Source organism: Taudactylus pleione, unplaced genomic scaffold, assembly GCF_031769625.1.
Source record: "Taudactylus pleione unplaced genomic scaffold, aTauple2 ptg000320l, whole genome shotgun sequence".
Taxonomy (NCBI): domain Eukaryota; kingdom Metazoa; phylum Chordata; class Amphibia; order Anura; family Myobatrachidae; genus Taudactylus; species Taudactylus pleione.
Genome location: NW_028284721.1, coordinates 793,352 through 806,067, shown reverse-complemented (window position 1 = coordinate 806,067; position 12,716 = coordinate 793,352). Strand labels below are relative to the sequence as shown.

Genomic DNA, 12,716 nt, shown 5'->3' with positions numbered 1-12,716 from the left:
ATTTTCAAACATATTTCTACCCTGCGATCCGTTGGATCCTTTAAGGAGGACATAGAGGGCATAGGCAACGTAGCACTCTTTACTAGACGTGTGAATCCACTTGTGGTGGGTTATCCCATTTTGCTAAATAATTAACTGCAAAAGGGTATGCCACCGCAAACGCTTACCCAGCTTTTTCCACGCCTCCTCTAAATGATCCACTAGCTGATCAGATAGGGGAAACACCGTAGCATCACTTTTAATATCCTTGAAAAAGGCATATTTTGATTTAGCTACAGGAGGAGTGCCATCCTCAATAACCAAGGCCGTGCGCACCGCATGTATGAGCCATCATCTGTCGTCACAGCATCCTGATCTTGATGAGGTTGTAGCCAACGCTTCTGCGCCCATACACAGACGACTCACCCTGTAACACCTCTGACAGCCGTTGTACTGAGGTAGACAGTGAATTAGCCCACGCAGGTTCAAGGATGACCTGAGGGGGCGACAACGGGAAACTCTGAGGCACGATTAACTGTTTAGGAAACCCCTGCATAGGGGTGCTGTGAGACCCCCATCTGGGGAACCACAGGCACGCCTTACATAATCCATCAGAGTTACCATCACCCTCTGCCAATGGTACCTTGCATACAGTACACTTAGGCGGAATGGGGAAATCGTGCTCACTGTCAGACATACTGAGTGTGTGACCCGAAGCTGTATGTGACCACCGCACTTCACAACAAGTTGTATAGTGAGGTATAAATCCCCCTTGCAACACCGCACCGCAAGGGCTTGTTAGCAGAGAAGAAGAAAGGGATAGGGAAAATAGCTGACAGTATGTGAAAGTAACAGACAGCAGGGCTAGCACAAAGTCACATACAATGCAGAATATTGAAAACCCTGCAGTATCTGCACTTCATCAACTAACCAGACCTCAGCCTGGTAGGAAACAGCGCTGCATACACTGACCTTGCACCGGAGGAGAGGTATGCAGGGGGACCCAGTCCACGATGCCCGCGTTATCAGCTTTCAGCAGCGCTTGCCACATGTATTAAAATGGCCACCGAGGAGCAGAGGGAGGGCTGGTCCGGGGGCAGAGCGCATGCAGATGCCTAACCACCTTGTGGAGAGGCCGTGTGCAGCGGGGGAGGTGCCGGCTGCTTAGCTGGGAAAGCGCACTCCCCTGGCATGCATTTAACCCCTGGGACGCTGGACATTTACTGTTTCTGTCCAGTCCTCAGTCCCGGATCAGTACCGGCGTTCTGGTACCAGCGGGGTGAAGGAGCAACGACATGGACATCAGTACAGACTGTCCATGTTGTCTGCTCGTTAGATGTGCAGCCACAGCTGCATTGAAGAACTTCAGGGGCCTGCAGACTCCCACTCTGTACGGTGCATCCGACTTCGGCCAGGCACCGACGAAGACCGAGTGCCTCAGGCTTGGGGGCGGGGTATAGGAGAGGGACCCCAGTGCATCCTGGGAGGATGGAGAAGTTTTTAACTCTGTGGTGCCTGGATGTCTGCCGCCATCGCCTATACCCCAAGGTATCCTGTGGATACCCTATGGACCCTGATGTAGAAACATTAGGTAATAAAAGGCATATTTATCAAAGAATGTGTGTAGTATAAAAGGGATGTGGACATTTAGAAGACTGGCAGCCGCAAACTCAGATTGGACTGCGACCGGCGCCTGGTTGAATGACAGGAGCGCGGTCTCTCTCTGCATGTCAGCTGGGTCGTGTCCCCGGGGAAGCGCTGTGCTGCGGCCAATCCCTTAAAGCCTGTCAGGCATTGGCAGCAGTACAGCGCGCCCCGGACCTTTTTTAAAAGCGAGTCCCCGGTCCCCTAGATCAGGTAAAATACCCGCTATTAGCGTTCCCACTAGGCTGTTTTAGTGGGGCGCCCCGATGCTATTTCTTAAGGGCAAAAAGCACCCTGCCCTCTGGCGTGAAGCTGCACTGAAACAGCCTGCAAGTGCCGTCCCCACCCGCGGGTCGCAATGTCATTCGGGTGGAGAAAACTGCAGTGCAGCGGTCACCGCCGGTGAATAAATGCCAGACGCATGTGCCCAGCATCCATTCACACTGACAGCAGCGCTTGGGGCAGTTCAGCATGTCCGTAAGTGCCCGACACAGCGCCAAGAGTGACGAAAAGGGGACGCATCTTAAAAGACACTGCCTTTTCATTGGCCACGTCCCATTTCTCTAGGTCTGGCGCCAGACCTAGAGTGAACACTATACAGGGTATTTGTGATCACTGCTATACAAGAAACTGTTACTAATTAAAATGACTGATATTTTCTTTGCCATTCTGGCCACAACTTTGATCAACATCCCACATAGCTCTAAAGTCCATTTTTAAAAAGCTAAAGCGTGCATAAACATTTGGAGAGTTCCTCTTTGATAATGGTTTCTTTCACAACTGAACACACTCGCGAGGAACCCTTGGACTTTCTTAAGCTGTCCTGAAAGACAGTGACACATACCTATTATTTAGGTGTTTGAAACCAATATTTTTTATTGAAAAATAATTACTCCACCTTCTGCAGCCTCTACCCCCTACTGTAGTAATTTTCTACATTATGTACGATTATCTGCTGCTATCTCGTGTGCCAAACAAAGGAGACGGGGAGCACGTTCAATGAGCATGTCTGAGAGGAGAGGGCTAACAGTGGTGGGTAAGCTAAGATGATGGAATAGTATGTACCACACTGAAATTATATATTCAAAATGGCGTTACACAACAGAGGGCATTCAGCAGAAAGAAGGAAAGAGCATATTTTTAGAGACAAGATAGTCACATATAACACAGGGAGGTTTGGTTTAGAAGCGAGTGCCTCAATGACCGTTCATCTTGAAGCAATAGGCTTATGGATTTGAGCTTTGCCTTCAAAATCCATCCTTCACAACTTCAATTCCATCTCCATTTATGTTTCAGTACCAGGCGAATAAGACTTCTGCTCGAGTACCAGCGTTCTTGCTGTTTTAGAGGGATACAGTCAGTATCCCAGTGGCGCGATGCCGCCACCGGAATCCTGATGCCTCTCAGTAACGATGCAGGCATTCCGGGTTAGGAACTTACTGGAGGGTTAGGCACTAGAAGGAACAGTTAGGGTCTGGCACCTACCCCGACGGTTTGGGTTAGGCACCAAGGGGAGGGTTAGGAAAACAAACAAACCAAAAAAAACAAAACAGGTGTTGACCTTTTGCTTATTTAACATCTGGTGTCTAGATTGTCTACCTTTTTACCGTAGATCTTTCAATCCATAACAGTTTTAGATTACTCTTCAGGAAGGTAAAATCTTTGTCCAGGACAGTTCCAGCTTAGGCCAGCCCAACAATTTTTGTACATGAGGGATGTGGGCTTCAACTGAGCAGAGGTCTAGGTCACATTGGCAGATTGAAACCCAGTGAGCTAGAGTGTAAAGAACACTTGCCCCAGTGTCCTCAAAAAGTAAGAAGGGCGGTAAATCTTACCTGCAGGCAACGGTTGACCAGAGAGCACTTGGCTCATTAACTAATGCAAGGCATATAATGTCAAATGTATACAAATCCATAGCGCTTGCGAGATTTTTGCATCATAGAGTAGGACAAAGTTTAAGTCGGATCGCTGCCCCCACACCATTGCAGGAGGCCCTAGTCAAAAACAAGTTGGTGACTGAGACAGAATGGCCGCCAAGCTGAGGACGTCCACCATAACAGAATAAGACCATGACCTGAACGAACATTGCGTTTTGAAATGCATTCACCTAAAAGGTGTTCTAAACAGGGGCCACCTAGATGGCGGACTCCAAAATATTATCTACAGCCAATCATGCCATTTAGCTCTTTCGCTACCATGGGATTTTCTAAATGTTGTACCTTTGATACTATAGTCACCTTACTGCTGCAGTGCTGAAGCATTGGGAGGTGTAAGCACAAATCCTAATGTACTTCAAGAAGTCAACTAAACACTTGTCAGAACCTTTTTCCTACAGCTGCATTAGGGAAATGGCACAGGGTTTGCACACACAATAAAACAATAATTTCCTCTGCAGGATGTGTTATGAAACCCATTATAAGTACAATAACTACACAGAAAACAAAAGAGGACACGGGGGGGTATTTGCAGACACTAGGCTCAATTCAAATAGCCGAGCGGATTCGATGCTAATTGGATTGAGACCTAGGAATAAAATTTGCTTAATCATTTTTTCCTAAACTGTTGTCGATGTTTGTTAAATACTGGTTGCTAGGGGTGACAGGATCTTTTTGCATAGTTTATAGCACGCCAGTTTCATAAAGTCTCCAGTACAATTAAAAGGATAGCACTACTCGAAATAAATGTTACCTAATTAAAATCACTATGCTGACTTCTATTTATTTGACCTCCACCTGAAATTTCCTGTTAAAAGCTAAAGAAGCAAACGGATGCCACCGTCTGACCAATATGCTGGGAATAACTGACCTTCCGTAACATGCACCAACATTTCCCTTCTGCAACAGTTTTTAATATTCAGGTGGTGTAGGGGAGTGTACCTGTCAGCACTGGGACTGGCCAGAGGGTGATCAGGAGAGCGGTTACGGTAACTGGGTGAGTAGCGATCCTGCGGAGGAAAAAGTCAGAGTTAATATCTGATGATACACAAACAAAACAGGAGGCTGTACTGTAGGAGAGGGTGAGCCCAAGACAGGAGCAAGAGGCTGTAGGAGAGGGTGAGCCCAAGACAGGAGCAAGAGGCGGTAGGAGAGGGTGGGCCCGTGACAGGAGCAAGCGGCGTTAGGAGAGGGCGGGCCCGTGACAGGAGCAAGAGGCGGTAGGAGAGGGCGGGCCCGTGACAGGAGCAAGAGGCGGTAGGAGAGGGCGGGCCCATGACAGGAGCAAGAGGCGGTAGGAGAGGGCGGGCCCGTGACAGGAGCAAGCGGCGGTAGGAGAGGACGGGCCCGTGACAGGAGCAAGAGGCGGTAGGAGAGGGCGGGCCCGTGACAGAAGCAAGAGGCGGTAGGAGAGGGCGGGCCCGTGACAGGAGCAAGAGGCGGTAGGAGAGGGCGGGCCCGTGACAGGAGCAAGAGGCGGTAGGAGAGGGCGGGCCCGTGACAGGAGCAAGAGGCGGTAGGAGAGGGCGGGCCCGTGACAGGAGCAAGAGGCGGTAGGAGAGGGCGGGCCCGTGACAGGAGCAAGAGGCGGTAGGAGAGGGCGGGCCCGTGACAGGAGCAAGAGGCGGTAGGAGAGGGCGGGCCAGTGACAGGAGCAAGCGGCGGTAGGAGAGGGCGGGCCCGTGACAGGAGCAAGAGGCGGTAGGAGAGAGGACAACGGTCCAGTGGCAGGGCAGTACATAATTCAGACTGAAGGACAGGTGATGGAGTGGATATGTGACTATGGGAGAGGGCAGAACAAGACAAGCCTGTGATTACAGAATGGGTTGGTAATGGGTCAGGCGACAGATCAATGCTTTATTTATAGCACATGGAGGTGATGAGACATGCTCGCGACTTGGGGTGGGGTGTCACAGGATAGGTACGTGACTATTGGAGGGGTTTAGGTGACAGGGAGTCACATGACTATGGGACAGGGATGTGATGGAGCATGGCAAAAAGGAGAGAGGGAGCAGGAAACATGTACGGAGAGGGTAGTTAATAAGACCAGCAGGTAATAACTGGTGGGGAACTAAAAGGTGTCAAATGTGAGGTGACAAGGCAAAAGGCTCTAACAAGTCCATATGGGCATGGTGACAGCGCCGCAGGGGCGGGACACTCACCTGCTCTCTGCTGCGGCCCTCATAAGTCTTAGCTTTCGGTGGGGAGCGGTTCCGGTCTGTGTACCGGGGTGAAGGGGATCGGCGATAAGTCGTAGAGTGGCGTCGTGGTGATGGGGAGCGGCGGCGTGGTGGAGGGGAGCGGCCCGGCCTGGAGCGTGAGCGTCCGGAACGGGACTTGGAGCGGTGCTGGGCTGCGTGTCTGGAGCGGGAGCGGCCCTGGGATCTGGAGCGGGAGCGCCGGGCAGGGGAGCGGCCCCGGGAACGAGAGCGGCCGCGTCTGGTCGGAGAGCGGTACGGCCTAGTCGGAGAACGCCCCCGGGACCAGCTCCGTGAGCTACTGCGGGACCTATCGCTGTTCAGCAGGGGTGGGGTGTCCGGGGACAGCCCGCGCCGCATCGGTGTCTGGTACATGTCCAACACCGAGTCACAGCAGGCCGCGGCGACGAACGATACAAAACCCTGTGCTCTAGCTTTGCAGCTCGCGTATCTGACGCTGCCACGTCATGACGTCATCGGTGCTGCACTCGCCATCTTTCTACACCCATCATTACAGCTAATATCAATGTATAGCGCCATCTTACTACTCTCGTCTACCCTCCTTCCTCATTATAGCTAAGGCTGTGCATTGTGCAAGAACAGCCAATCAGAGCCGATGAAAGAGTCCGGGCGGACGACATGTCTATATGGTGCTGAATGCTAGGGATGGTAGAGACATAGCTATTTCACAGGGGCGTCTTAAGAGAGGAGTTGGCCCGTGTGCACTTCCTGTGTGGGGCCCCCTTCTCTCTCCCCGGTGGCCAAGCAGCCGACTGACGTACTATGCATGCGCAGAACACCGGAAAAACGACTGCGGCGGCCATTTTCCGGTGTTCTGAGCAGCGCAGACACCCGACGTAGGACCATGGACAGGTAAGTCTAAAATAAAATGGGTGCAGTGTGTGCGGTGCGGGGCTCCCCTGGACCCGGGGGGCCCGTGTGCCCCACACACACTGCATCCATTATAGATATGCCACTGCTATTTCACACGCGCCGGTTTTCACCAGCCTGGCAGGGGAGCGGCCCCAGGAACAAGAATGGCCGTGTCTGACCGGAGAGCGGTGTAGTAAATTTAATTAAGTATGTAAATGGCTGGGTCCTTTCAGACGGCACAGATACGGTACGGTTGCCGTGTAACAGCCGGAAATATCCACTGACAAGGACGGCTACCCTGCCGTCAATGCAAGTCAGTCAGGGCCGGATTAAGGTTTTATGGGGGCCCCTGGACAACAAACATGTGAGGGCCCCTATTAGTATGGCCAAAATGGGGGTATGCGCAATGGGGACTGTATCGTTCGTAAGTTGTACATTGACAAGCAGCGATAAGTTAAGCTCAGCGCTGTTTGTTAAATACTGAAAGGGGGGGCGTGGCCTGGATGGGCTGGATGTAGGAGGCTGATATAGTAGCTCCCAGGCCCTAATATCCTAATATATCCATCCTGACCTGTACCCGGTCCCTGAAACTGGTATACCCCTCATTATTTACCACTCCTGGCTCCTGGAGTCCTTGGGTCGATCTGGGTGAGCTGGCTGCTGTGCTGTGGGAGTTGAGTTCTCTCCCTGCAGCGTCTCCTGGTCGCTGGAGTGCCATTTTGGATTCGGCCCCCGGTGTTTGTGGCGACTCCTGGCTCCAGCGTTTTTCTGCAGTCCGGAGGGTGCCCTGGGGGGCTGGGGAGGTGAGGGACACTCTCTGCTCACTATCCTGAGTGCTGCTGCGGACCTGCGATTCCCGATCGCGGCCGCCATCTTGGATCCGGATCCAACTGCATCAGGGGCTCCTGTCCTCAGTGCTGGGCACAAAACACTGTGGTTTGGAATCCTGGGAGGCTGGGGAGGTGGCAGATCCTCTCCCTGGATATATGAGGACATTCTGAAACTCCAGGGAAACTTTGCCTGGTGTGGCTGCAAGCTTGGATTTGAACTCTGTTGCACTTATATATTTCTGATAATTTTCCTGCCTGCACAGTCCCTCTCCTTGTGAACCCAGTAGCTGGCTACCACCCTGCTGATCTCTGAATTTGTTCCTGCGATTTAGAAGTAATGGGAAAAAACTCCCAGCAGTCACCCGCTGCGCGGCTGGAGAAGTTTTCCCATACTGGAACTGGTGGGGCTACGGGATCAAGTGCTTTGGGGACCCAGTGTCATTCCTCTCAGCCCTCCTCTCCACCTGCTTCTGAGGACCCTCCTGTGGAGCCTGAGATCACTATGCATAATTTATTGCAGGCAATCGCCTCTTCAGAGAAAACGCTGTCCGGCAAGATTTCTGAAGTTCATGTGGAGCTTTCCCTTATCCGTCATGATATGCAGACGATGCGAGAACGGGTTGGTGAGGCTGAGACTCTTATCTCTACATTAGAGGATATCACTGCTCCGGTTGCGGGATGGCTTTCGGCCTTGGAGTCTCAGATGGTGGCCTGTCGCACTAAAATCTCCGATATTGAGGGCCGACTTCGTAGAAATAACATCCGTTTTGTTGGTCTACCCAAGAAATCGGAAGGTTCTCAACCGGAGTCGTTTCTGGAAAAATGGTTGGTAGACACCTTTGACCGCGATGATTTCACTGCTCACTTTGTGGTAGAAAGGGCGCACCGTATCCCTGGTAGAACTCTGCCTCCTGGCGCTCCCCCGCGCACATTCATTGCGAAGATCCTGCATTTCAAGGACAGAGATTCGATCCTTTGATTGGCTCGTCTACGTGGTCCTTTGGAATATAATGGAAATCGGGTTGCAGTGTTCCCAGATTTTTCTATGGATGTCCAGAAGTCTAGGTCCCAATTTATATAGATTAAACGTCGCTTGCGTGATCTGGGCATGTCCTAAGCTATGTTATTTCCTGCTTGTCTGTGTGTGGTGGCTGATGGACGATCTCATTTCTTTGATTCTCCACGTGAGGCTTCATCGTGGCTGGATCTTAGGGGCCGTGGTGACGATGCTCCTCCGGACTGACTTGGACTTGTTATTCCGTGAGCTATGCCTGTTTCTTAGTTAATCTGATGATGATTCGCTCTTAGTTGCTCTTTAAGTGGTAATATTGTTGTGGTACTCGTTTCATACTGTAATTTTATGTGCTGGGTACCGGGGAGGGCAATTCTGCTCTGCGCCTGGCCGACAATCCACCTTACGGCTGAGGTAAGAATTGCTCCCCCCCCTCTTTCTTACTCTTTATTCTTTAAAAAGATAAAATAAAGGGTTTATTGGGTATTTTGTTTAAGGGTTAGTAGTCGGTAAGTTAGAGATTTAGGTATATCTGGTTGGGGTGGATATACAGGGTGGGTTGTGGGTTTTTCTTTTTTTTCAGGGTTATTGTATGGGATTTTATTTTTTGTTTTTATTTTACGCCATTACAATGTTTTATTCTAAACTATTATGCTCTTATTTATTATATTTTCAGTTTTTATTGTGTTTTTTATTATGTAGTGATGCCATGTCTCGCTGGGTGCCCCCCGCTATGTTGTCTCAGATGTCCGTATCTCCTCTCCCCTCTGGTGTGTGGCTAACCCCATGATGTCTACTAGCTTAGGTTCCACTCTACAAATTCTCTCCTGGAATGTCCGGGGCCTCAATGACTGGGTCAAGCGCTCCTTAGTTTGACGCAGATTAAAAAGGCTCAGGCTGATATTATTTGATGGAAACACATTTAGTGGGCGGGAAAGTGTTGGCGTTGCGTAAACCTTGGATAGGCTGGGCTTATCACTCCACACATTCCTCGTATTTCAGAGGTGTGTCAGTTCTTGTACGTAGATCCCTAGGTTTTGTGCTGGATGAAGTTAAAATTGACCCCTGGGGTAGATATGTCTTTATACGTGCATCTATTCACTCCTCCCCATTCCATATTCTTGTGGTTTATATCCCCCCTCCTTGTACTAGTGAGGTCCTGAAAAAGTCTGCTGAATTTATTTCCTTATCCCCTAATACTCCAGTTATTTGTGTAGGGGATTTTAATAATGTGCTACACCCTGCCCTGGATAGGTGGCGTGAAAGTTCGACTGTGTCTGGTTCCTCCCCTAATTCTTTTGCCAATTTAGTGGATGAGCTTGGGTTGGTGGATATTTGGCGGATTCGGCACCCTCGCCTGGCTCGGTACTCTTGCTTTTCGGCCTCTCATCATTCCTTTTCTAGGATTGATCTTGCTTTAATATCAGGGAACCTGGTCCCGCAGGTTGTGGAGTATCGATCCCGTGGTGTGTCGGATCATGCCCCTTTACTACTGACTATTGATGTTGCTGCTCCACGAGGTCACTCTTTTTGGAAGTTTAATCCTTTCTGGCTTACATTAATGGGCGCTGGTTCGGAATTGGAATCCCAATGGAGTGATTTTTTCGCTGAGAATAGTGGTTCTGCTTCTTATGATATTTTGTGGGATGCCTTTAAGGCTGTTCTTCTTGGTTCTTTAATTGGTAGGGTGATAAGTATTAAAACTTTCCATAAGAAAAAAGAAGCGGAGTTGGAAAAACATTGTAATGTGCTTGAACAGCAATATCTGTCCTCTGGTTCCATTACTGCTAGATCCTCATATATAGAGGCCGCTAAACTTTTATATGATTTCCTTTTAGATAAGTCCAGAAGACGTCTGCTTTTTGTTAAGCATAGTTATTATTTAGATTCAGATAAATCTGAGGCTTTCCTGGCTTATTTGTCTAGTGAGGTCCGACCTGTCACGGTCGTAGCTTAAATTCGGGACTCCTTGGGTAATTTGCACTCCTCTACACCTGCTATTACGAATGTGTTCTATGAGTATTTTGCTAGTCTTTATTGTTCCCAGGCCCACTATGCTTTAGATGTATTATTTGAATATTTGGGACATATATCCCTTCCATGCATTTCCCAGGACAGTAGAGCATTCCTTGATTCTCCATTTACTGTAGAGGAAATTGGGGTGGCTGTTTCTTCATTTCCGGGAGGTAAAGCCCCAGGGGTGGATGGGATTCCTATTGAGATTTATAAGAGACATGCCCTTTTCTTTTTCCCCAGACTTCTTGACCTTTTTAATGAACTGTGTGACCTGGGTGCTCTTCCCCGTTCTATGTCAGAGGCCATTATTGTTGTGATTCCCAAATATGGCAAAGATCCCCTTGATCCTGCTCTTATCGCCCGATCTCCCTCCTTTCCACGGATATTAAACTATTGGCTAAAGTGCTTGCACTTAGGCTTAATAAGGTATTTGGGGAGGTGGTGCATCCTGACCAGACTGGTTTTATGCCAGGAAAGTCTACTTCCCAAAATCTTAGTAGATTATATTCAATTTTGCAGCTGGCGAACTCTGTGGACGACGGGGCAGTGGTGGTATCCTTGGATGCCGCCAGGGCATTTGATTCTGTAGAGTGGCACTATCTCTGGGAGATCCTGCTTCGTTTTGGGATGGGACCTAGATTTATAGCTTGCGTCAAATTACTATATTCTTCCCCTTTAGGGCGGGTCTGTATTAATGGCTATGTTTCTCCTCCTTTTCGCCTCTCTAGGGGTACTAGACAGGGCTGTCCTCTTTCTCCGTCTCTTTTTGCCCTGGCCATCGAGCCTTTGGCATGTCTTATCAGAAGTAACCCCAGAATATGGGGAATTCAGATACAGCAAAGGGTCGACAAGGTGGCTCTCTATGCGGATGACATGCTGTTATTCTTGTCTGTTGCATAGGAGTCTTTGATCACCCTTCTTTCAGTGGTGGATTCTTTTGGACGGTTTTCTGGGCTGCGCATTAACTGGAACAAACCTTCCATTCTTCCTGTTCATGGTCCTTCTACTCCGGTTGGTGCTGTGAACACCCCCTTAGAATGGACCTCCAGGTTTAAATATTTGGGTAACATCATCTATGTCGGACTTTGTCCCGCTTAATGTCCAGCCACAAGTTGACTACCTGAGATCCAAGCTGCACGTCTGGAATAAACTTCCCTTGACCGTTATAGGTCGGGTGAATTTGGTAAAAATGATAGTTCTCCCAAAATTTTTGTATGTTTTCAGCAGGCCCCTGTATATATCTCTCCTTGTATATTTCGATTGATAGATAGTTATATCTCATTAGTCTGGGCAGAAAAACGTCCTCGAATAAAACTTAAAACCCTATGTAGACCTAGAGTGTTGGGTGGCCTAGCATTGCCGAATTTTCGCCTTTATTATTTGGCCTCTGAATTAGTTCATCTACGGGGATGGGTTTTGGGTGAGGAGAGCCAGGATCTGCCTACTTTCTTGGTACATACTGTTTCTAGTAGACATTCCCCTTTACAACTCCTACTTGATGACAGCTGTCCTACGGGGGGAGCTCCATTGGTCACACAGGCTCATATATTGTAGAAACAGGCCCGTGCTTTAGTGGGGGTGGAAGGTATTGATCCTGATTTGCCTTTATGGCATTCATCCACTCTTGGAGAGCTGGACCTGTTCGATTGTAGCTTTTTGTGGTCCAGGAGGGGGGTTTTCTCCCTCGGACAGTTGTATAGTGATGGGGTCTTCAAAACTTTTGACACTGTTAGGACTGAATTTGGGGTCCCGAATTCTATGTTTTTTCGCTATTTACAGCTTCGACATGCCCTATCTGTCCAGTTTTCTTCTGGCCCTCCGCAATTTACTCCTGATCCTGTTAGGGGCTATGCTGCAAGCGACTAGTGGTGAGAGATTGATTTCTCGAATATATTCCTACCTCCTAACCGTTAACTCTGATAATGTCCTAGCACCACTTAGACTTAAATGGGTGGATGATTTGGGTCCATTAGATGATGAAGAGTGGTCTCTAATGTTGAATAGTCCTGTGTCTGCCACCTCTGTAGTGCGATTTCAACAGATAACAATTTTTTTTATTACACAGAGTGTATCTCACCCCCTTATTATTGAGTAGATTTGGAACAGGAGCTTCTGATAGGTGTCCTAAATGCTCTACTCCCCAGTGCTCATTTTGGCATCTCCCCTGGGAGTGTTCTGTCCGGATGTTTTAAACCCAGGTCATCAACTGTGTCACAAACACGGAACGTGG

At 49.2% G+C, this 12,716-nt stretch overlaps 1 protein-coding gene across 1 annotated transcript in view; it reads right to left on the bottom strand.

Moving 5' to 3' along the window:
- The window catches only part of LOC148509538 (uncharacterized), a 28,493-nt gene extending 22,286 nt beyond the window's left edge, over window positions 1-6,207 (bottom strand). Inside the window, exons 1-2 of the mRNA XM_088442992.1 lie at window positions 5,720-6,207; window positions 4,500-4,567 (exon numbers count right to left, since the gene is read on the bottom strand). Of these exons, the coding sequence (XP_088299118.1) occupies window positions 4,500-4,567; window positions 5,720-6,130 (479 nt within the window). The 5' untranslated portion in view covers window positions 6,131-6,207. The remainder of the gene's footprint in view (window positions 1-4,499; window positions 4,568-5,719) is intronic.
- Window positions 6,208-12,716: the final 6,509 nt, after the last annotated feature.